Here is a 25,645-nt window from a genome sequence, read left to right as displayed (position 1 = left end):
CTATTAGTAATTAAGTCTGGGGAAATAAAAAGTTACACACAGATTTTCTCTTACACAGGGCTGGCACCTCTAACCCCTCTCATTTTTCAGAGGTCCAGTGAAGATGTACATCAGATTTTACTTCATTGCAACAGCAAGTAAGTCCTAAGTCTAAAGAAGGGAAGTGTAGATTTGGAAAACATCTGCTAAACATGGGGCATGCACACAGCTAAATAGAGGGCAAAATCCACCTTGAGTTCTAATTTATCCAAATACAGCACTTAATCTAAATTTGTCAGTTAATTATTAGCTTCATTTATCTCTTGCTAAAGTTGGATCGTTTTTTAATTCAAAGGTGTCAAAGACAGAGTATTACGAAGCAATTACACTTACTGAAGTGGTATAACAAAGTGTTGTTTACTAATTTTAATTAAAATGGATTCATAACCTGTTAGTATAGCTATAGGAAAATGATGGTGACAGACTAGTTTGACATTGTTAGAACTGTTTACTTAGATCTTTAATGTTTAAGGTTACCAAGAAATTGCTTTTTAAGTGATACGTAACTGGTAGGCTTGGACATATACAATGTCTCATTTTCTTCCACAGCTATTCTTTTCATACCCAATTACATATCTGTTTATTTAAATTCTTTCCCCTTTTGCCTAATTCTGCTTAAGGATATATTCAAGGTTTTAACATGTATTTTAACTTCTCCAAATGCAAGGCAGGAGCAAATCATTTTAAATCCATTATCTCTTATAAATTGTTCAATATCCTAAAATCCAATCTGTGCTCTCCACTATAAAATTCATCAACAGCCTTATACATCTTACTTGCAGGAAATGATAATGTAGTTGCCATATTTGTTGGATAATAATTATAATCTTCAGATGTATTACAAAACCTTTAAAAAATACCACTTACAAAGACTTACTAGATGTCTGTTCTTTTACACCTTCGAGAAAGTTATAATACCTGACTTTGTATATATATGCTCCCATGTATGAGATTGCAACTTCATCCTTTCCTTCCACAAACAATTATTCTACAGTCTGAAGACTGGAGACTAAAGACTAAATGGGCAAAAATGGCATCATCAATGAATCTGCATGTTGGATACAGTACTGTTCCTCACAACAGTTCTGAGAGTTTAGACCTGAGGCGAGAGGGTGAGAGAACGTTATTTAAAAAATACACAAAACCAAATAATAATAATAATAATATGCAAGACCAACAAGTAAGACCAATATTTAAACCCCATCCATCTGACATCAAAACCATGGTCCACATTCTAATCCATCACTCTACCTCTCAAACAGGAAGATGCAAAGGTCACAAACACACCAGTGACAAATCCACATGGGGGCTTCTCCTTAACTGGGAGCTGCCTCCACACCACTCTTGTAAAAGTTCGGAGGATCACGTGTCTCACAACCTGCATAATTATGAAACTGTACCAAGCACTTTGCTAGTGCTATGATAATACTTCCTTTAATCCTCCTTGCAATCCCGTAAGATGGCTGGTAGCCACATCCTAAAGATGAAATACTGAGGCTCAAAAGCTGAGAAGCACGACCAAAGGCTGCCCAGCTAGGTAACAGAGGCAGAGTCCAAATCTGCATTTCTGTGGTTCCAGTTCCTGCTCCATAAACTGTGAGCTGTGCTCACAGAGAAACTCCCCCATCTCCCAAGCTGGAGCTCCTCGATATTTACCATCTCATTAACAGAAAAGGGAACCAAGATGGTAGAAGAGTCTTAGTCCTAGAAGAAACCTCTAACAGCTTCCAGGAACAATCAGTCTTGAACAAATTTGTCGAATTGCTACACAACTCATTTTCATCCAACTAAACAGTTGTCCTGATTAGCAGTTACATTAGAACCTATTCATCTGCACAACCATGTTGAGAATGAGGTTCAATCAGAAAATGGTGGTTGGTCTAAAATGAACTTCCTTGTGAAGAAACAGGTCCAACCCATTGTATTTAACTCCCTGGGGACCCTATGCTGCCCTGCCCATGTCCCAGGGGACAGCATCCTCCCAGCTGGGGTGATGTGGCCCTGCCCACACCACACAGGCTATAGCATTAGAAGAAGAAATGCAAAAACTGAAGGAACAGCAGCAGACTCACGGAACCCAAGAATGGACTAACAGTTGCCAAAGGGAAGGGGACTGGAGGGGGTGGGGGAAGGGAGGGAGAGGGGAATAAGGGGCATTACGATTAGCACACATAATGTAGCGGGGGGCACCGAGAAGACAAGTAGTGACTCTATAACATCTTACTACACTGATGGACAGTGACTGTAATGGGGTATGTGGTTGGGACTTGGTGAAGGGGGGAGTCTAGAAACCATAATGCTGCTCATGTAATTGTACATTAATGATACCAAAATAAACAAATAAATAAATAAATAAAAGAAGAAGAAATGGTCCATTAAGCAGCAATAAAGATTCCTGGTAAAAGGAAGGCCAAGAGATTTAAACCAAAGGACCTGAAAAGCTGATAAAACTGCTTCATGGTTACCAGCTGCTCAAGTCGGGGCAGGGGGAGGTCTAAGATGCATCTTCCGATGTGCAGGACTAACTTCTCTGAAAGATCATTCTTGTTGATTAAAAAAAAGTGGACATCGTCTTAGAGCAGTTCAAAATGGGTGTTAGATTTTTATCTTACCACTAAGCAACCAGCAAGCCTTCAGAATTGTGATCCTTTATAAGGGAAATTCTCAAGTTTTGAATGATTCCCTGGCTGTCCAAATATCTAGGCTGCCCCGACTGTATACCATTTTAAGGACTCATGAAGGTTTTTTCATAAAGTATATTTTGAAAGATTTTGTTTTCAACCAGACTTAATAATTCATTTGCCTATTTTTTTTTTTTTTTTTTTTTTTTAGAATACCAGTGTCAAAGAGAGCTTCTAACAAGCAGGGAATAACCACAGTTTCCAAAGACAGCTTATGTAAATTCAAATCAAAGCAAATGACTTTACATTCGGGTAGGCCTGTGCAGCCTTGCTGTGCACACATGCAGATTCCACTCAGTTTCTCCATGTAATGAAAATAGTCTGTGGACCTTCTTCAACTCCACAGATCCAAACGTCGGCTGGAAATGGTGCTCAGGCCAGAGCATCCTCCACCATGGAGGAACTTGTGTTTTTTCCTGAGGACTTGATTATTTTTCTTTTCTGCTCACTACAGTTCACGTGGAGGGCAATGCCTACTGCGTGGCCGGAAGCTGTGATTGGGATGGGTTGAAAATTTGTTCCCAACAGCAGTGAGGGAAGCAGGGAGGCGAGCGGAGCACAAGCCACACATCTCCCTGGCTTGGTGAGAACAGCAGCCACAGACAGACTGCCAGCAGGTCCTCAGCACCAGGAGTCATCACCTTATGCACCAGCAGTCCTAAAGCCAACTAGAAAGGGCAAGGAACGAGATGCCTCCAGTCTCGAGTCTTCCCTTAGAGAGGAGCCGGAAGGCTGGATCATGCCAAGCTGGACCACATCACCCAGGGCAAATGATGAGCTGGGAATGGCCCCAACTGCTCTGCACCCTGATGACACTCCTCCAGAGTGAACTGGTGCAAGTATCTCTACAAACTCAGCCTACCCAGAATCCTGACCCCTTAGAAAGGGAGCAGGTGGACATACCTCCTGCCATAGTGACCTGCTCCTGAATGACAGTTGTAAAACATGGTCCAGGAGTCAATGCACAGGCGCCTACAAGCAGAAGCACTGAAAACTGGAAAATGTGAGAGGAGGAATTGGGGACCACATGAACACCCCTGAATCGACCATCAATGGGGAAGGAAGCCCTGAGAATAAGGCTTCTACCAAGAGAACCAAAACACAGCTATAGGAGGTAAGGGACCAGGGACCACAAACCAAATCATCTAAAAAGAAAAAGTGAGAGATAACATGTACCAGTTTCCCTGCCCTCCCTGCCCTGGCCCAATTTCACCACCGCAGAGCCAATAAGGGGTGCGTAAAACTAGCACAAATTACCAAGGAGTCAACAGTGATGTGAAAACAACTACATGGCACAAGACAAAATCTGCTCTCGCCAGCGAATCTGTGCTGGACCTTAAGCTACTATCTCACCTCCTAATTCTGCCTCCTCCCCATACTCTGTGATGCTGGGGCTTGAAAAACGTTTTCCTTTGCCACCTGGCTCCCTGTCAAGTTTTACCAAAGAGGGTGCCAGAGACATAAAATGCAAAGAGAGAGAGAGAGAGGACTGCTCTTCCAGCTTTGCTCACCGCTCCTATCTGCACCACCCCAGCAGCCAGCTCCCATTTCCAGAACAGGTCCTGTTACTCAACTTTTCTGGTCCTGACAGCCCAAGTGGTCCATCAGCGGCTACCATGTGGCCTTTGCTGTGATGGCTGATGTGACAGCCCCAGCTTGGCAGTGCCTTCTCCTCAGAAGTCTGTGTCCCAGCTCCACAGACCTCTCTTCCTCAATCCCCAGATTCTGATAACCCCAACCTTTCTCCCTCGGCCCTCCTCCCAAGAGAGGTAGCCACCTCCTGCTGTTACTATCTGTTACCTCAGTCTTCCCTTCTCACATTCCCAGGCCTCCAGGACCTGCTTAACCAATGCCTAATAGTAAATTCTCTTTGTTAAAATACTCAATTTGGTTTCCTCTTCCATGGGTGGCCACTAACTGATAACATTATCTGGTAGCAAGAAGGGGGTTTACCTCCCACCCTCTGGATTCAATGTCTCACTAAAGCATCTAAAGTACTTGTTTCTTCCTGTTTATCAGTCCAATCACAACAATATCATCAACACAGTATGATGTGCTGTGGGATATCAAGACTAAGATATTGCTGGAGAAAGAATGAGAGAAAGCAGGGCATCTGTATAACAGAGGCAAGGCTGCAATGGTGTACTGTTGGCCATGCCAGGTAAGCACAAACTGCTTCTGTGATCTTTGCAAACTTGTTCAGAGATAAGGTATTTGCCAGACCAAAGGTTGCATAACAGGAGCTAGAGACTATGTTGATTATGTTCAGTATGTACATTAATTCTTTCCAAAAAAAAGACACTATACCTTGAACAGCAGCTAAAATTGGAGTCAATACTTCATTAGGCTTACAAAAAATAACCCTGAATTTCTCTAAAATAAACCTGCCTTCTCCCCAGGCCAAATAGACAAATTAAAAGGGGATGTGAGAAGTAGCTCCATGGCCACATTTTCAAGTCTTTGGTGAGGGCACTAATTTCTGCAGCTCCCACAGGGATGCAGTATTCCTTTTTGCTGGTTATTCTGGGAGGGAAAGGAAATTCCACGGACTTCCACTTGGGCCTTCCTACTATGGTAGCCCTGACTTCACAGGTCACAGGGTCACTGGGGGAATTCTGCCAGTTGCCAAATATGTCTACTGATTCTGACTTCAAGAACTAAGCAGATAACTAGAGCATGGGTCTCCAGACTACTGGACATACTGTAATTTGAGCATTAGCCTCAATTCCATTTTTTATATGACTACCACAAGCCCACACATGGACTGACGGACCATACTAGCATGCGGGGTCCTAAGGCATTAACAGTAGTTCAGAATCAGTGTCAAAAGCTCTAAAAGGTCCAGATACTTCCTTTTGCTCTGGACACAGTTGCTCCAGCAAATGGACACAACCCCTCTGGGGAAGACCTGGAGGATTATCTGTAGTATATACCTGTGGCTATGTTGGAAGTTTCCTCAAGAAAACAGGACTTCAATCACTATGAGTCTGACGTGGGTCTGGAAACTGGGTTAGGAGGCTACGCCTTTCCACTGTGGTGACTCAAGTCAGGTTTTTGGCTCACAGTCTTCCTCTTATAGAAATACATAGAGGAAGAAAGTGAACCTTTAGAAGGCCGTCCTTCTAACTTACCCCTAGGGGCCTGTGATCAACCAGCTACCATCAAAGTTCCTTCCAGAGGCCCTCCTGCCAGCCTCTTCCCCCTGCTGTTTTTGTGGTAAGTAGACCTGCCTAGTCTCAGCTGGTTAAGTTCTACCACCACTGGCCTCTTCCTCTGGAATCCCGTCATGCCCGATGAGGTAAGGAGCCCATCTCAGGGACAGCACCTCCCATGGGCACAGCCACCATGCAGAGGACAGCCACCTCAGAGCTTATTGAGGGTGCTCCCTTCACTATGTGTTTCTCAGTTTCTCAAAGCCTTAGTGAAGGGGGTATCCTCTGTGGTGGGGAGCAGGTCATACTTGAGAAGTTCACACCAACATTCCTATCTCCTATCTCCCTTGGACTCCTTCCTCTCCATTCTACCAGGAAACTTCTAGCACAGTAACCCCCCACCCCCGGGGTTAGAGTTACTGTTAGGATCCCAGCCATGCACCTAAATTATTAAATCTAGAATCTGTTAAATACAACATCAACAAATTCCAGCTAACTCAGCAGACTGGTCTCACACTCTGAGAACCCATTCCCGCACACCTTCCTTTGGTTTCTGGTCACATAAACTATAAAATCCTGCAATTACTTTTTCCCAGGCCAGACTTGGCACTTGTCCTTTAGAAGCACACTGAGCTCTGACTCTGTATGTGGGCCTAGAGGAAATAATGGGTGTTGGAGGATAAGCATCCCCTAAAAAGGCAGCCACCCCAACGGAGGCAACCAATGCCATGCCTCCCCACCCAACTGGCCTACCCCTTTCTCAAAGGCACTGCTGGGAAAACATGACGTTTCTGGCTGGCAAAAACTGGAAAAGAGCTTAGCTTTATCTCACTTCTAATTTAGGCCAGTCTAGTGCTCTTGGAAGAGGAAATGGAAACAGAATAGAGACAACAGCTGTCTCTAATCTAACCAGGGATAAAAAAGCTACCAAGTGCTCCTGGCAACATGGAACTCAGTCTAAAAGGACTGACAAAGAAAACCCTTCCATTTGATACAGTTTTAATGCCCTAATAGCATGACCAAATGCAACAAGACAGGAAAGTCACAACCCGCCTTGACTTCTGGCTTCCCCAACTAAGAGTAAGGGGAGGGATGGAAAGGCGCCCCTACAGGTGGAGGGGCAAGTAGGCTGGCTGTTCTTAGTCAGTGGTGTAAGCAGCCACCTATTTGAATCCTTTATGGGTCTGGAAAAGCCAAGATTTAAATATAATTTAATTTTATAGGTTGGCTGAAGTTACAACTTCAAAGTCTCTACATCAGTCAATGAAGGTACAGGCCCATGAGAGAAAGAAGGGGACCCAACGGAAGAGGGAAGAACTAGGAGTCAGGGTTCAGGTGTGAACCATTTTACTGGTGTGCCCAGGACCAGCCTTATAAGGAAGACTTACTTCTGCAGTCCAAAGAATAAAGTAGCATTAAAGTTCTTACATTAACGTTAACAAATACTTAGTCCATTTTTAGTTACCCATGAGCCACTATTCTACAGAGTAAACGTGCAAGATAAACTTGTTTTTTCCGAAGGGAGCATGACTGAAAAAGCCTCTTGGTAAATTGCCTTCTCTGGTATCAAGACAGTTTTTCATTCCTGATCATGTAGAGCATTTAAATATTTGTGAAAAGTGATATGATATTTTAGAAAATGTAATAGTGAAATATTTTTTAATCATAAGCTCACATCCCATCCTATGAGGAAAACCTTTTAAACTACAAGAACATTTCCAAAGAACCTATGGAACATGTATTAACAATTATGGAACAGATTTAAAAAATACACTGGGCATTTACTTAAAAATGCATCTCTTTTTGTTCATAAAGACTTCAGCTTCTTCTATCAAAGAACAGGTGTTTGCTCGGGTAAGATCCCAGGCTCATAGGCTCTATCAGACTTTTGGTCACAGCTTCGATAAAAATGATTGCAGAGACTAGAATTACTGTGGTTGTTCCACTGGCCAATCATATTTCCCCCACTTTGGGGATTGTTAAAAAGATAAATCCTCAGTTGAGGGTTTCAAAATGACATACCCAGTAGACTGTTTGCTGGGGAGCCCAACAGCTGGTCCTCAACAGGCACATCAGAAAATGAAATAAAGAAAGCAACCGACCAATGGCAACCACCAAAACGAAGCTTCAGTCGCACAACTCAGGTTTCAGAGCGGCTTTCTGACATCTCAATTTCCATCAAATCTTTCCAGCCTACTGCCTGTGAATTCGCTAAAGCCAGCAGGGTACCCTTCCCAGACTGAATGTCTATATTGATCCAGATTCTCTAGGTAATTGCACACCTGTCTGCTTCATACTACTTCGTAGACCTTTCCTAAATGAACTAGAAAGACTCGATTTCTAACTATAAACAAGCTCCGACTTCTTTAAGTCAAGCTTCCAGAAGGTGGCTGCCTCAAAACCAGCTAGGTGTCTGTGGCTGCTCTCTGGGGCGGGCTGGCTTTCTTCGGCCTGTCCTTTTTCCTTAGTGTATGTTGTGCGTGCCTATTTGACACCAAATATCCACTTGGAGCACTTAAGCCTTTCAAGCAGTTTATGCCACTGTGATCTTCATCTTATCAAAAACTATCACTTTAATCAGCAGAAACCTTATTCAGAGCTACTATATCAAATATAAACCACTACTCTTTTCTTCCTCAGTAAAGATGGTAGTCTAAATATTTTCAGCACTGTATTTGCTTCATTTCCAGGTTGTGTAAAACAGCTCTCCCACATGGCCATAAGAAAAGGTTTCAAAGGTAAAATAATGGAACTGAGGCATGGATACATGGCTCTCAAGAGCAAATACAGATGAGAAATACTAGATAGTGGTCAGGCACTCCAATTAGCAACTCCTAACACCCTGGCTACAGCTTGCCTTCAAATTCACAAAGTTCTCACTTCTGTAGCCTTCCAGAACTAATATAGTTATGTGGCAAAGAAACATTTTATTTTTCTCTTACTCATCAAGAAAAATGTCCCAAATATAGAGCTACTCTTATTAGCAATGGTCTAAGAAGCAGAAAAACATTGTGCAGTCTTTTCTTTTCCCATATTTGCAGTGCCACTAGAGAGGCCAAACTTATTCTGATTTGTAAATGGTGTAATTTAATACAAAACCCTCTGGAGACAGTGATGTAGCCCTAATGATCTATTTTTAGTTATCATTCATGATAATCTTTTTGGAATATGTTTATTAATTGACTGTTTATTTCCATTGATACTACGGCTCTCCAGGGAAAATATAATCATTTTATTTTCTTAATAATATGCTTTTATGATGGCACCTGCTTTCTAGGGTGGTTCCAAATAATTCTACCAAACACTTAATTACATAGATTTCAGGCAGAATTAATGTTTTATCACTGATTGTTCTGGCCAACATGTAATCTCATTTATTTCTTCACAATTTCTGAACTTCTTTAGAGAGTTACCTTTAAATCCCTCTCCGTGAATGAGCCCCTTGGCCAACAATGGTTCCCTTCTATCTTCCAGAATGTATTACTGGAAAATATGAGTAACATTCACTCTCTGTAAGACCTACCCTTCTACTGCTCTCCTTCTAGGAAGCAAACAGTGTTAGCGATTCTTTCAGCTTTGGCTGCAGAAGTATCATTTTCTGTAAGACAGGAATGTTCTCTGCACCTTCTTACCTTAAGAAACCTTGCTTTTCCCTGACGGTATGACATTTCTTAAAACCTCAGGAATATGCAGCTTGTCTTCCCCTGTCCCAGGGTCTCCAAACAGAACATGGAGCCAGCATGCTCCCACTCTCTCCACAGAGCTCCTTCAGATGCGGCCAGTTTCACCTTCACTCAAAAATTCTCTATGGTATAGGAACCCTGCTATAACTGTCCCAAAGCACTAAAGAATTTGGCCTTGACTCAAAGGTTTTCCTCCTAACCATCATTATCTTCAACAATTTAAAATTCCATGAAAATCACCCAACTGACCTCTTGTTCCACATTGTGCTGACTTCCTCTATTCCAACGACTTTTATGGCTACTCTAATAACACTCCCATGGCTGCTCCACGGAGCTTAGTTCCTGGAACTACTTCACCTCTGACATGTTAGAGCAGACAATCCCACTCCCTGGGGGAAAAAAATATTCCTTCTCATCTTCCCCCCACTCCCAAGAAGCCTGCAGTCAATCCACCCTCCCACTCTCCCCCATTCACCAGCCCCTGAGGACACCCCCTCCCCGTCTCTCTAGCACATGTCTTGCAATCAAGCATTTCAGCAGCACTTGCTGGTCACCACCAATCTCTATCCTTGGATGAACCCACCTATCTGTTTTCTCTCTTGCTCCTATTCCACTGGGTCCTACCTAAGGAATATCTAACTGCATATTGATGGGCAAACCACAAGACTGTGTGATTCCTAACTGCAGTGAGGACCTCAATGCGCTGGCCATCAGGTATTCATGACCGAAGCTCTGCCAAGTCTTTCCAACAACCCTTAAAATACCCAATAATTTTAGCTACCATTTACGGGAGGCAGCAAGGCATACTGCCAAGTAGTATCCTAGGATACTGAATATATTGTACCACTAATAGTCATAACCCTTAAACATCTCATCTCCTCATGTGTAAAATGAAACAGCATTACTGTCTCCATTAGATTGTCATGGGTACAGAATATTACTTACTTAAAGTGCTAGAAATCACAATATGGTGTACAGTCCTCCATAAAGATGAGTTACTAATTAAGAATGATAATGGTAAGATGGTTACTCTGAAGGGTTTCTATGATCCCAATTTTACAGTTAGGGATATCACACAGCTAGTAAATGGTAGCAGGAAGTTTAAATGCAGGTCTCTGCATCCAACATGCATGCTCTTTCAACACTACTTTCCACCCCATCCTCCTCCCCATCCTGTTACTCCAGAGGAGAAATGAATCCATCTGATACCCTCAGGTTTGTAACCAGGAGAGGATTCAGCTGACAAAGTGTATTAGACACAAGAAATTCATAAAGGATCCCAAGGAAACCCAAGATCAGAGATTTATAATTTCATTTCTTTAAAAAGACAGAGTTTCATTGTGTTTTATGTTAACTCATACCAAGATATTTTTCTCTCTAGTTGCTACCTTCCATGACATAAAATTGCTGTGTCAAAAAAAGAATCCTAATGAAATGTCTCTTTACAAGTTTTAAGTGAAAAGAGTATTTGAATTATCTTGTTTCTACTGAGTGGTTATTATCTTTTATTTTCAACAGCAAACATTAAGTTTGAGTCAACCTCTTAAATACTATTTCTTATTTGAAACATATTTGTGAAATAACTGCTTAAAATTTAAATCAAGAGGGTTTTTTTTTAATAACATGAGAATTGATCTACATGGACACCATGCTTTGTTTCTGCCTGCCCAATTTTGGCAACAGCATCTCAATTTTTCTTTGGTGTGGCAACCACCCCTTTCCCACTCTTTGATCACATGGGTGGATGGGGTTACTGGCACTGACTGACTCCAGCGGTGGGCACATGACCCAAGCCTGGCCAATGAGAAGCCTATGTTGCCCTGGCACACTGATTGAGAGGGAGGCCAGTGACCCATGTCATGGCCAGGGAGAGCCTAGCCCTGGGACTTCTGATCAACCACCTAGGAAAGAAAAGCTCTTTTCCCACAGGAATTACAAGCTGGTAAGATATAAACTGGCCTTCTGCACCATCACTGCCTAAGTACAGAGCCAAAACGGAGTCAAAAATAGGAAAGCAGAGATGCAAAACTTTCTCCCTGTCATTCTATCACCTGAATCCAGGTGTGACTAAGGCCAAATCCCTGGAGCTTTTCTGTTATGCATGCCAATAAATTCCTTTTTGTTTGTTTGTTTAGGCCAGTTTAAGCTGGGCTCCTGCCATTTCCAACCTAAAATATCCCAACACAACCTATTTGTGCCAAAGAGCAGAGATAATTCGCTGAAATAAAATAAGCATGGTTGATTTGTGAGGGTTTGTGAAAGCGGCCAAATAACATCACGCTGAATTCACTTCTATTTTGTTCTGCACATTACTGCATTGTGATAAAATTTTGAAGAGACAGAGGCAGAGAGAAAAAGAAAGGCTCACTCCCTGATAATGCACGTGAGGCTGTCTAATAGTGATTAAAGTTCTATACATCTTCTCCTGTGCTTTCCTCCATATCTCAAGGTTCAAAGCTTAACTTCTAAGTTTCTAACCCTTCTTGCCTGTTTTAAGATTTCCTTCTATCAAATGTTCTCTCCCTCAGCATAGGTGACCCCATCCCCAAACCACCCTCAGCTTTTCTGGTTCCTGCCCTTTTGTCCACAGCGATATCTACGTCCCCACACACACAACAAATAAGTAGAAAATGAACATCAGACTTCAATATACAAAATCATCGATACACACAATTAAGCAGAAATAATCACAAAGAAATGGAAGAAAATAGTGTGAAATGTTAGTGATGGGTGTCTCTGGTGGTAGAATAGCTGATATTTTCTCTCTAGAAAAAAAAACTTTTCTGTAATTCCCAAATTTTCTTGATATTCCTTTTCTAACAGATAATGTTTTTAAAGTATGCTTTCTCATTAACCTACTATCATCTTTCCATCCCCAAACACTGTAAAATGAAAGGCCTTGACTAGCAGCTCCTTGCTCGCATGCACTTTGATTCAATTATTACTCACACCACTTGACTGAAACTACAGTCCCCCAGGGGATTAATGTGGCCATCATGCCGCATCCACAGCTCCCCTTTAGCCCATTTGACCTCTTTGGATTATCAGCCATCCCTGGGTTGAAGTTGGAAACTGCACTGTCACCCTCAGATTGTCCTGCCCTTTCCTTCCCCATTCAGCCATGCAACTAATCTCATCAATTGTACTCCAAGTGTGCTTGGGCGGCATCACCTCTCCCCCTTTCCCAGAGCTGCTGGCTGTCATCGGACCATCCCGTGGCCCCAGCCCATCCCTCCTCTGTGCCTCCATCCTTTCCCCATCCCACACACCACACTGCTTCGGGAGCTATCCCCCTAAAGTTCAAACAATCAGTTAATCCCTGCACCTTAACATTTCGAATGGCTCATGAATGCACAGAAAATCAAGGGAAGTTATTGGCCAGACACCAAAGGTCCTCAGCAGCTAGCTACCGCCCATCAGCTCCATCCTCCATCTCTGGGAGCCTGCTCCACAGCTCCAGGGCACGCTGATCTGCTCTGCCAGGAGGAGCTAAGGCTTTCTTGCACCCCTGAGCCTCTGCATGCTCTTTCTTCACTGCCTCCATATGAACTCTTGCTTACCCTTCAAGACCCAGACCAGCATTAAATTCTGACTATTTTAGTAATTAGCACTGTGTTTTGGTCCCAGTAGATACTGACCTATCTAAGGGCAAAGATATCATTTTGTCATTATATCCTGGCTTCTTGCTTAGAGAAAACAGGCAAATAAATAGAAGGGGGTTGATGTAGCAAAACTCACAAATCTTCCCTAGAGAAATGCTTTATTATATATTAAGACAGTAATTATAGTATTTCTGACTTCTAAAAATAACCACAATTCCACCAAAATACTTCCATGTGATCTGTATAACAAGGTGTCGCCATACTTGAGGTTCTGTCTTCTTACACCCAGTATGTGATTTTGGCCACATTTTTTGGTTTAGGATCAGTCTCTTTCCATTAAAAAAAATTTTTTTTTATCTTCATAGTAAAAAGTTTAAATTATCTTAATTTCTTAGTTCCTCACTCATTCATGGCATCACCTAATAATATAGTCAAGATGTATAAGTTATAGCTTCTACTTTTAAAAAAAAAAGCATGTTTTGATAGACCTTTTGTGCAAGGAAAAGTAATACTACAACATTCTTTAACTTTTTCCCATTAAATTTACTATGCTTATTTTTAAAAGAGTTAATTAAAATTATATCTTTTCCGTTATGAGACACACAATGAACTACATACAGTCACAAAAATTTAAATCTGGCGAACTGAGGATTTCAAAAAGTCATTACATGGCATCCCACATCCTGAAATAATTTTGTTGACAAATGTTCACAAAGACATCACTAAATTTTATTAGAAATTTCCATGCCTTTAAAAAAAAGAGAGAGAAAGTCACAAAATCAATCTCTCCTTGAAGAGAAAGGAGGGAATTCATTGAACAACTGTTCATTAAACACTATGCTCAAAACACTATGTTCAAATGCTAAGAACTATAGGGCACATTGAGACAGGGAAGGCACTTCACTTCCCTGTTCCCAAGGGAGACAAGACAAGATGAATCACTACAATATAACCCAGTATGATGTATCACAAGAGGTCCAAAATGCTGTAAAACAAGACATAGATACTACGTTCAGTTGTGAGATCCAGGAAATTCTTGCAAAGAATAAGATAAAAGACCAGAAAAATAAATTTATTGAAAACAAAGTTGAGAAAAATGTCATTCCAGGCAGATAACATGCAAAAAACAAGGACCTGAGACAGAAAGTGTGAGGTCACTTTGGGGTGCTGAAGGTGGTCTCTTAAAGCAGGACTTCAGCTCACCTCTCAGTCCTTGGTCCTGCTCACTCTGTTTCCCATGTTTCCTTCCACCTCATGCAAAGGCAGTAAAATAAAGGCTAAAACACAAATGCCTTCCTATTCCCAAAGGATTCTGAGCTCAATCCAGGGGGCAATGAATAAGAATTGAAATATTTTTTAGCAGAGGTCCTAAAAGGGCAAGTCCTAATTGCTTGGGGAAATGATTCTGGCAATAACATATAGAAATGGAAAGGAGAGACTATATATGGTAATAGGACTAAGGTGAGGATGTTGAATTCATTGTTGCTAAATGTTTTGGTAATAAACTGAAATATTACAATAAGGAGTTTGATTGATACTGCTCCCACTGTACCTAAAGTCCCATATAAAGTAGATACTTAATTCCAAAAAAACAGTTTACAACCCCATTTTAATCTTCTCTTTGGAATAAATTCTTCTTTGTAATCAAAAAGTCTGACTCTATTTTTGATGTTTGACCACTGACAGCTTTCAAATCCCACCACTTCGCCTTTTCCCCCACATCTGTGCAAGCTGTTAAGAAAGCTGGGGGACTCCTTCCTTTGTGCTGGCAGGGACCACACAACCATGCAAACCTCTCCCCATGCACAGGAGCCCTCACCCCAGCCCCACTCCTAACCACAACAAAACCCAAAGCCTCTCACCCTTTCCTTCACTCAAGATGAACAGCCCAGTTTGGGAGCCACCCTGCTCTCCCCCAATCTGTGAGTAATAAATCTTTTCATATCCTCGTGATGTGTGTGTGGCACCATATGTCTTGACATCCAAGCCCATTTTGGGCAGGTGTGGGAGGGAATGACCCCACTCTCCAAGGAATAACCACAGACACTCCAAATAGTAAACTACTGTGATGTCTTGACTATACCTAGATTGGAGGCACGAAGATACAAAAAAAGAAGCATAACAGAAATACTGAAAGGGTTCCTGAGCTTCAGAAACCACTCAAAGAGAGATGCCCCTTCAAAATTAAATGCCTTATGGTCTAAAGGTCAACTCAATATTGACCACACTGGGTGGTCATATACGTTCGCTCTAATAACTGTAACCAACTTTAAAATGATTCAGTGTGCACTTGGTAAATGCTTCTCTCAGCCTCTCCCCACTGGCTAACTCCTAAGTCACTGTCATAGGAGCTGTGTGCCTAAGTCTTCCATAATCATTTGCTTTTTGATTAGGAGAAATCTCTACACAAGTTGTGAGACACAGTTAAACATCTCCCTTTCTTAAAGCTCCGAGTTAAGGTGCTAGGGCAGCTGAAAGGCCGCAATGAAAAGGCACACATAGTTACAATCTTCAAATACCACTTTACTTATAAACCAAAGGATAATCTTGACTTGTGCACAGTACAGAATATATTCCTGTTTCTTTTCAGTCATACCTACGTATATCTCAAGGCCATGAACATGGAAAACAGTGTCTTCCTCAGAAAGAGTTTAGAAAATCATAATATTAAGTACTTACACATCTTTGGCTGCTCCTGCAGGGCCTGGGAGGCAAAAAAAGATAGGATTGCATTATGGTGATGGAATTGCTAAAAAAAATTTTAAGCCCAATCCCAATTAAAAGAATATTCTAGAAGAGACAAGTTAAGACTATGGCTTTTTAGAAGATTACTTTTAAAAAACAGAGGAGAGCAGGAAAATCATTAAATTCAAATCATTAAATTCAAATCTGCCCATTTGTAACAATTCCTATAAATTATAAGATGTAGGTTCTGAAAGGGATTTTACAGATCACCTAATCCAATCTCATTTCACAGATAAGGAAAACTGACAGGTTTGAGACATATTTTCTTTACTAAGCCACACACCTACTAAGCTGGCATCTACATGGCATTGTTACCAGACACACTATGCACTAGGCACAAAGTAAATTCACAAGACAAAATAGAGGTGATGTCCTAAATCAGGAAGTCTCAAGGACACCAGCCTAGCTCTAAAAAGAGTTAGACATGCATTTCTAACTCTGCTCCAACTTTGCTATAGAAGCCTCTCATTTCTGCTTCCCAACAACATGCCAAATATAACCCATCACTTTTAGACCCCATTCCTGTCATTCATCATAGATTCTCTGCCCACCACATGGTCCCGTCTCCACACTTCCTCCTCCCAATATCCTCATCTGGGCAACATAGAACTTGGTTCCAACTTTATTACCTACATGGCATTAAGTGTCCTTTAACCTCTCAAAACCTCACTTTCCTCTTTTGATAGGAAAAATAAAGTATCAGGACTTATTTTAATCAGCCACCAAAAATCCATGAAAATGAACATTTATTTCAGTCAAAACAAGCATGAGAAGTGGAAGAAAGTCTAGAAAGAAAGTAATATCCTGATTTTCTTACTTTCACCTTTATGGGAAAGGACAGGGCACATTGTGGGGGGCTGCTGTGGGCAGGAGCAAGGAGAGCCAGGGGCGTCGGACACTGGATCCTACGGAGTTTTACCAAGACAAGCAAGTGGAGATCATAGTGTGGGCTGTGAGTCCTCAGCATTTAGAAATAAAGGGCCACCTAGGACAACCCACATGGAGAACAGAGTAGACAGAAGCCACCTCGCTCCATCTCAGGAATGGCAGAAGGGTGGTGGGGAAAGAACAGCACAGAATGGGATGGCAGAAGAGCTAAGTCAAGTCCTTGCTCTGATATCTGCCTAACAGTCACTAAATAATTCACTTTGCTTCAGCTTCTAATCCTGGGCTGATAAAGGCAGCTGAGAAGACAAAGCACAGCAATGTGTGTGAAATGACTTTCAAAACAGCAACATTTTGTCTCATCAGGACTTATTTTAATCAGCCACCAGGAACTTTCCATGCACTTCACCTTGACTGCACAGGCTCCAGGCAAGCACCCTCAGGGCCTCTTCCATGCTGGGTTCACCATCTAACATCCCAGGAGGTCCCAGGCAGAAGCTTGATCTTCTGCATAGAAACAAACAGACCCTTTGCCCACACTTTGACATGCCCTCTATACCACTGTGTAGAACTCATTGGAGGTCAGCACACAGGAACTGTTTTTTTTTTTATTAAGAGAAAGGAATAATATCAGAAAAGAGTACCTCCATATAGCTGATCATCTGACACCCTTTAAGTGATCAACATTAAGGATATTTAAAGCATGCATTAATCTTTGATTTACCAATTGTTTTATCCTATCAAGGAGTAATCCCCCTTTTCTTTTTTTTTTTTAATCTTTAATCTACGCTTACATGAAGAATACTATGTTTACTATGCTCTCCCCTATATCAGGTCCCCCCTAAAAACCACCTTACGGTCACTGTCCATCAGCTTAGCAAATGATAAAGCTAGCCAGCTGCAAGATACTGTATCAGTTCAGTGATTTTAAGGAGATACGTGAGACATCCTGGCTCCTATAGCAGGTGTCCTTCGCAATCTAACCATTCTTACAACTTAAGAAAAGCAAGTGGTACTGCCAGTACATTTTCAATATTGTTCAGATTCATACATTTATTATGAGTTTCCTCACACATGTCAAATTTTAATATAAAGAAAACATTACTCTCTTTTAAAAGAAATGGTACATATATTTTTGCATTTGAAAAAAAATAGCCTATTAATGCCTTTTCTCATCACTATTCTATATGCACTTGACAGTTTATGTAATATACTGATATTCACAAGTAAATAAACTGCTAAATTACTTATTAAATCATATTTCTCTCTTCAGACCAAATGGTAATGATTTAAACACACACACACCAAAAAATAGGTTTATATACAAGAAGAATTTCCAAGAAATAGTAAAGATTTACAAATCATTCTGCTAGTGAATGATCAGAAATATAAATGATTTCTGGCTCTTCCTGCAGATAATAAAATATGCAGGAATGTTTTGCTCTTTATTTGCTTCATAAAAGATAAAAGTCCCTCTAAGGACTCAATAAACACAACTACAGAAAAATAAACAAAATTCTCTTTAGTTTTGACAGCTTGCTATGTTCGTCTGACCCATAATAGTTTTAAAATTATGTTATAGTCTCAGTTTGGCCAAAAGAGGTAGAACAACAGCACTTTAGTTCATCAAAAAAAATGTTTACTTTTCAAGAAGCCAATAAAGATATAGATTCTTAAGTCATTTCTTCAGTAAAGGGGGAAAAAAATCCAGGTCAATGTGTCCTAGAAATATAAAATAATGTTAATGAATAGAAAAGCTCTAACAGAAAATCTCTGCTCATAGGTTGTCCTGGATAAGTATCTACACTTTAGGTAGGTAAAAATAAATAAATAAAAATAGCCACAAAAGTACAGATGCAGGTAAGGAACTGACATTTAGCTGTTCAATGTAAGCTATGCCCACGTTGAGCTGGAAGTGGCTCATGGCAGTGCTGGATAACTCTCTGAGGCCATCTTTAAGAACCATTCATGTGGTTGCACGTCAATTCTGGGACCTGGAACCAGTGCCCTTCCTGATTGTCCCATAGTGGTATCTGCCTGAGCAGAGCTAGTGCCACATCTCTCAACAGTCACCATCAAACGAGGGGCATCAAAGAGCATACTGATCACCTGTCTTCCTACCTGGAGGTGGCAGTGTCTCCTTCCAGCTGCCCAGGCCTTAGCCACTTGGGTTCATTTTAATTCCCCACCTTCCTCCGTCACAAGCAGCCCATCCTCAGCCTGCTATCTTCCAGGGGCCTCTGACATCTACGCCTGCATCCCTGCATCACTCCAGGCCCTTGGCACTTCACCGATTCCAGACAGCAGCTTTAAATATGCCACTTCTGTGTGCTCACGGCTTCCTTCTGCACCAGTTATAAACCTCTTTCCCTATGTCGATACTAACACAGGCACTTCCACACTGAGTACTTACAAGATAAGAGGCTCTGTTCCAAGGACTTTACATACATTAACTCATTTAATCTTGAGTACATTCTCCCATTATTACTCCCTCATTTTACAGCTGAGGAAACTAAGTTTCTGAGGTACAGTTTAAGCAAGTGGTTCAGAGACATACAATTGATAAATGACAAAATCAGAACTTAAACTGGGGCCTTTTGGCTCCAGAGCCCACTCTGAGTTCTGAGGCTTTCCTGCCTCTGTCCTCCTCGCCCCGCAACCTAGCCATGCTCACTTCTTTCCCAACACGCCCTGCCCAACATGAACTACCAAGGCCAGTCTGGCCAGACTTTGCACTACCCTGAAAAGCACTGAGCCCACATCTGTCCCTCTGATTTCATACAAAATGAAAAATGCCCTCTTTCTGTCTACCCAAACCTTACCTATTCCAAAAGCCAAATCAAGCCCCACTTCCTCCACGCAGGCTTCCCTAACTTCCTGAGGTTTTATTTCTGGTGTTCAGTTGCTGCCTCAAGCACAGGAGGCCCACACAATTTGGGGCTTGCTCTTGTATCTCCTTTGTTTCCCCAAAATACTCATTCTTTCAACAAAACAACTTTTGGGAGCCAAAAAGTTCTCCTGGAAGTTTGGATATAGATCTAGAGGCTGAGGGTACAGCTGTGGACAAGATTCAAGAGGCTCTCCTGGGGGTCTACCCCTGGGGGAAGGAACCAAAAGAGACAATAAATAAACAAAATATCAGTTCTCTGGCAACCAGTGTTTCAAACAGAGAGAAAACAACAAGAGTGAGCTCGGCATGTTTAAAGAATAAAAAGATGCGTGGTTGGGTGGGGACGTAGGTGGGGGAAGGGGCCGAGAAGCAGCACAGGTTAGAAATGAGTTCTTTGACAATATCGACACAATTCTATATTATTTCCCCAATGTGGACTAATGCTAAGCACAATGGAAGCATCCCAATACTACCAAACCATTTAGAGTTGTAAATCAAGGCTAGACCATGCAGCTACACCAAAAGAAGAGAACGCACTTATCTAGCTAATTGAGGATGAGGAATTAACTAAATAGTTGGACCCAAAAGGATTATATTAACTCCCTGGGTATACCCATAAAATAGGACATATAATTATTACACTTCTCTTCCTCAGACTATTGCTATGTAAATAAACAGAGCCATCACTATAGAAACATTCTGATAATAAATTGCCACAATGTTACAGAGTCAGATGGTTGCCAGTTACATAACTCTGGTAGAAAAAAAAAATTCGATCAACTACTGTAAGTACAGTACTTCTGAAATAACTCCTCTGCTCCAAATATTTCCACATTAGTCCTGAGTGGTTTGGGATGGCCGGGGGTAGCGGGAAGCGGGGGCATCCGCGCGCCCCACGCTGCCCTTCAGTCCGGGCGCGCTGCCCCCATTCCTGTCGCGCTTTTGGGTCTTTCCAAAATGCAGTCCTGCATTCCTAGGAATAGGCTATTGTAGCTATTTGAGCCATCCACACTTGTACAGGATTTTCTGGTTTACATAAAAAGGGATTTTCTAGCTTACATCACAGACTTGCTTAACAATCTGTACACATGTAACTGTATAAAAGGGAACGAGTGACCTGTTGTCACTACCTCAAATGCATTTCTCTGCCTAATTAAGGAATATGTTCAAGGCAAAACAAGAAGAGAAACTAATTGCTGAGAGAGGTGGGAGTTAAGAGCAGAGAGAAAATGCAACACCTTAAAAATGGACTATTTAAACAGATGTTTCTCTATATATAGTTTAGGGTCTAGACTCTAGACTGTACAGGGAAAATGTACTGTTTTCACTGAATGGAAAATATAAGAAGCTCCCCCCACTATGGTTCTAGGTTGGGAAAAATCTAATTCCACATCGAAAGAGTGATCTTACTAAAGCATTATAATGAAGAGAACTCTCATGTAATCGAAATGGTTCTCATGATCTCATCTAGACTGACAGCTCAACTCCTCCTGGAAGCCTTCTCTGATTAAACTGTATTATACAACATCTCCCAGGCACTTGGATGTTCAATACATATTATAACATACCTTGCTTTGCGATTATTCTCAAGTGGCTAATCTTCCTGCCTAGACTTTCACCTTCTCAAGAGCAAGAAAGTTTGATTTCATTCTACAATCATCTGCTTGTTGGCTGCCCTAGCCCCTTGCCCTCATTTCCTAGTAGAGCACAGTGCGGTGCGCTGCACACAGAGGTGAGCTATGTACATGCTTCTAGTTAGAAATCTCCTGCAGGGGAAATCCAACCTGAATTACCTAGGGCCTGAATGATCTAGAGTCTGATTCCTTCTGGCCTTTGACCATTTTACTGCCTATCAGTTTCTCCATGTATTACACATACAGAATGAAATTTACTCAAATATAGTACTAAATAGCAATTTGTCCCATCAAGCAATTTCACCACACAAAAGCCAAAAGAGGCAGTTGTTCAAATATAGTGCGGGGAAAGGAGAGACAATTATTTGGTTTTACATAAATTACTTAGGGAGTAAAAACAGGGCTTAAAATGGAGATATCGGGTTTAAGGGGACTGTTACAATGTGCTAATGCATCCAATGAACATAGATTTGCCACGTTCTTATAGAAAAACATTTAGGGAAAGACATTTCACCTTTGACATGGTTATATTCCATTACTATATAATATATAAAGATGAAATGTCATTTCACCTTTGACATGGGTATATTCCATTACTACATAATAATTAGTTTATGAGAGCGCTTTCCCTCTGTAACTCAACAGAGTGAAATGAAATGCCCAGAGTATCACAACCAGGACAATGTCAAGTCAAGCTTAAGCCTCACTCCCCAGGCTCCAGGTTTAGCACTCTTCCCAGCACCTCTTTCTGTGCTTTTCTTCCCACCCCCCAACCCCGAAATGTTTTCTTCCTGAAATAAAGTATGTCTATTAAATTATATGACTCCTGGAACATTTGAGAAGTTGTGCACTCTAAGTACCTGGAGGACAGGGACGCCATCTATTAATGCATTCATACTGCTTGGGTTCAGTGCCACAAGTCGGCAGCTTGGTCAACAGCATATTTGATGTTGATGTCAAAGTTCATTTTCTTACTTACCTCTCTCATCCTGACGCACTCCTTTTCTGAAACTAAAGCCCTACCACCAGCTGACAGAAAATTTCAAAATAACAATGACCAAATCCCAAAGCTGGGCAGCTGGACTCGGCAGTAAGGAGATGTTCGAGGAATGACTTCTCAAAGACAAGGGCAAATCAGTCACAGAGGCAATGCACTAACTGCCTCCTCTCATAATGTTTTCCAGTCTGCACTGGCTATCTTGCTCTCCTCTGGACATAAAGTAATTTTTAGCAAAGAGCAAGATAGAAGAGAGAACAACATGCTCTTACATGAGCCATCCTTCATAAACAAAAGGGAAGCTACTCATCAAGATAGGCACTTTGAGTGTTTTTTTCAACAGAAGTGTACTTCCCTTTACATAATAAATGCTCCTAGGGGGGGGAAAGAAAAGGTCAAGCAAATACTTACAAAGAATCATATTTTCCCATTTTCTTACATTAAAACATTAACAGTACCTTATCATCATCCTGAGTTAGCAATAGTACACTTCTCTATTCCCAAATCTTGACAAGCAGTCCATTAATAAACCAAAACACAAATGAACCTAGCTCCAATTTAAAGGAAATCTGTTATAAATCCTTCCTATGATTTTTTTGTAATGTGGATAATTGTTCTTAACCTTTTTGCAAGTAGAGGGCATAAGTACTGGACTGCATGGTAGACTGAGAGATACAATGCGTGGTGTGGGAGGTGGTCTTAACACTGCTCCAGTTCCACACAGGGCGCTCTGGCCACTCACAGGTAAGCATGCTGTCCTTGCCCGTGTCAGCATAAGGCATAGGCTCTAAGAGAACGAACCTGTGTCACTGTTAACAAGAGTCAAAAAGATTTGTTCCCTGCTGGGTCTCTGCATATCCTAAGGATAGGAATCCAATTCAAGAAGATAAAGGTTACCTGTTAGAAACAAACTTTTCAATGAATCATTACCTAGGCTCAGGCACAACAATTAGCACTAGAATTCCATATATTGCAGCACCTTCTTTTGAAAGGGAATATATTTCACATGTGCGGTCAAGACAGAAGAAAAACAAACTTGGCCAATTAACAGAGCAGATTTCCCACATCTGATCCCATTATGTGAACATAAATATAAACTTCAAAATAAATAAAGCTTGAATTTTAAACTACATCTTCCACCGAGGTTTGGGTTAAAGAAAGTGACAGGCCCAAGGTCACGAAATTATTGACAGGGCATCCATGCCTTTCTGCCTGGGAAACACTGCATTATCAGATCGCTGCTTGCACATGCTGGTCGAAATAGGATGTGGCATTTGATTTATCTGAACTGGAGAAGATAAAGGTGTTCCTTATGCAAAAGGACATTAAGATAGGTCAGCAGATACTACTCAGAACAGATTCAGACTCTTAATTCTGGGGACATTAGCGGGGTTAATAGGAAGGGGTGAGTTTTAGAATAAGCCACTTGATACAAAGCTTGGCTAGCAGGGAATCTAGATCTCGCCTACCAATCAACAAAATGAAGTGGTATGAAAGAAGTTTCAGTATTTTTTTTTTTAGTGCAAAATAAATGAACAGATCCCTGTTCATACCAAAGCCGTCACACATAGCTAAAGCATCCTTAATACTGCAGCTTCTCAGAGAAATCCTACGAGCAGCCCAGCCGGTCTTGGGCTTCAGGGCAGACTGGGGTGAATTTTCAGAGCCCTGTTTGCAGTTCTCAACGCAACTCGCAATCCCCAGTCCCATCCCCATCACCAAAAAAGTCCTGAATTGCTCTGCAGCACTTTCCCAGGTGCAGCGTCGGGCCCCGAGGGCTGGGGGCTAGGCCCGGGTAGGGGACGAGTGTGGGAGGAAGGGAGCGGAGGCGGCCGCCGCAGGGAAGCCTGCCCGCGGGGATGAAGCCCAGCGCACCCGCCGCAGGGAGCCCCGCCGCCAGCCCTCCCCGCGCCCCCTCCGCAGGATCGCCCCGCAGGCTCTCCCCGTCCCGGCGCGCCCGCCCCCACGCGGGGGAAGTGTCGCGCTCTCGGTCTTTCCAAAAGCTGGCGGTGTGCTCCTGTCCCGAAAATGGGGACGGGGAAGGAGCTGCACGCCCGCCCTCCCCGGGTCCCGGCGCCCTCCCTCCATCCCCCTGCGCTCACCTCGGCCGGCTCCCGCGCTGGCGGCGGTGGAGTTCCCGCAGCCCATCGCGCCGCAAGCAGGGGAGCCGCGCTCGGAGCCGGCGGCCGCACGTCCTGGGGGCGGAGACGGAGGCGGAGGGCGGCGCGCCCCGACGGGAGGCCAGAGGGGGCGCGCGGGGGCCGCCCTTCCCGCCACCGCGGGGCGAGGGCCGGGGCGCGCCGGGGCGGAAACCCCCGGCCTCCCCAAACCACCAACCCCACCCATGGGGTCCCCGCCAGACCCACCCGTCACCTCGGCAACCGCGCGGCCGGCCAATCCGCAGCCTCCTGCGGGCTCCCCGGCTGGGCATTGGTCGTCGTTAAGTGGGGGCAGAAGTTAAAACAGGGTTTGGGGGCGAGGGCGAGGCTGAGGGGCTTGGCCGGCACAGGCGGGTTGGTGGGGCCGAGGTGGAGGGGCAGAGGGTACCCTTTTGCTCACTCTGCACACACTCTTTGCCGTTTCTTCCGCACTTGCCCTCCCCTCCAGGATGTGGGGAGAAGAGGAAGTGACGGGGGACACCTGTTTTGTGCCCAGTTGGGCACCCAATAAATGTTATTGACTGAATGATGCTCAGGTCTGAATTCCGCTGAAATCCATTTCTGCTTTGGTGGCCCATCTACCTTGGCTAGTAAAGAACGTAAAGTCCTCCCCAGGTTGGTCATGGTCACCTAACTCCACTTTAAAGGTCTCCTGCAATTTCGATAACCTGGATCCAGGACCTTCACTCATTTAACAACAGAACTGAATTTACATGGCACCTCTCAGCCTAATGGGCAAGTGTTACTGGAGTCAGATTGTCTGAGTCACAGTTCCTGCTCTGCTCCGTATCAGCTGTGTGACCACAGTGAGGTTACTTAACCCATTAGTGTTCTGTTGTTTTACCTGTAAAATGGCAATAACAACTCAGTACACGTAAAGCACTCAACACAGTGCCTGATCCTAAATAAATGCCAGGTGTTCTTCTCCTTAAATCTTCTAGACGTGAATACTGATCCCGGAAGATAAGGGCTATCTGATTTATCATAATGTCCTCCTGGTTCCAAGTATGAGCTCAATAAATGTTTTGTGAGATGAATTCAAGCCAGGAATTAAATCTCCATTCTGAATCCATTTAGTATTTATAGACATCCTAGCCTCTGCCAAGTCCTTTGTTAAAATTAAGTTCCAGGGATACAAACATGGGGAGACAGTCTAACCAGGCAGACAAACAAATGAA

General features: G+C 42.6%; 1 protein-coding gene across 5 annotated transcripts in view; it reads right to left on the bottom strand.

The window, feature by feature from the left end:
• Window positions 1-24,904, bottom strand: part of C10H12orf75 (chromosome 10 C12orf75 homolog) — a 31,708-nt gene extending 6,804 nt beyond the window's left edge. For 2 of the 5 annotated variants that reach the window (XM_037007106.2, XM_037007105.2), the window contains exons 1-3: window positions 24,411-24,904; window positions 17,197-17,294; window positions 15,837-15,861 (exon numbers count right to left, since the gene is read on the bottom strand). In XM_037007106.2, coding sequence (XP_036863001.1) covers window positions 15,837-15,861; window positions 17,197-17,294; window positions 24,411-24,739 — 452 coding nt within the window. In that variant the 5' untranslated portion in view covers window positions 24,740-24,904. Of the gene's footprint in view, window positions 1-15,836; window positions 15,862-17,196; window positions 17,295-19,053; window positions 19,885-24,410 lie in introns of those variants that run through there. The other 3 variants (XR_012121552.1, XM_073213778.1, XM_037007108.2) reach the window with 3 other exon arrangements.
• Between the last annotated feature and the right edge of the window lie 741 nt (window positions 24,905-25,645).

This window comes from Manis javanica, chromosome 10 (assembly GCF_040802235.1).
Source record: "Manis javanica isolate MJ-LG chromosome 10, MJ_LKY, whole genome shotgun sequence".
Classification (NCBI taxonomy): domain Eukaryota; kingdom Metazoa; phylum Chordata; class Mammalia; order Pholidota; family Manidae; genus Manis; species Manis javanica.
This window is presented reverse-complemented; position numbering and strand designations above follow the sequence as displayed.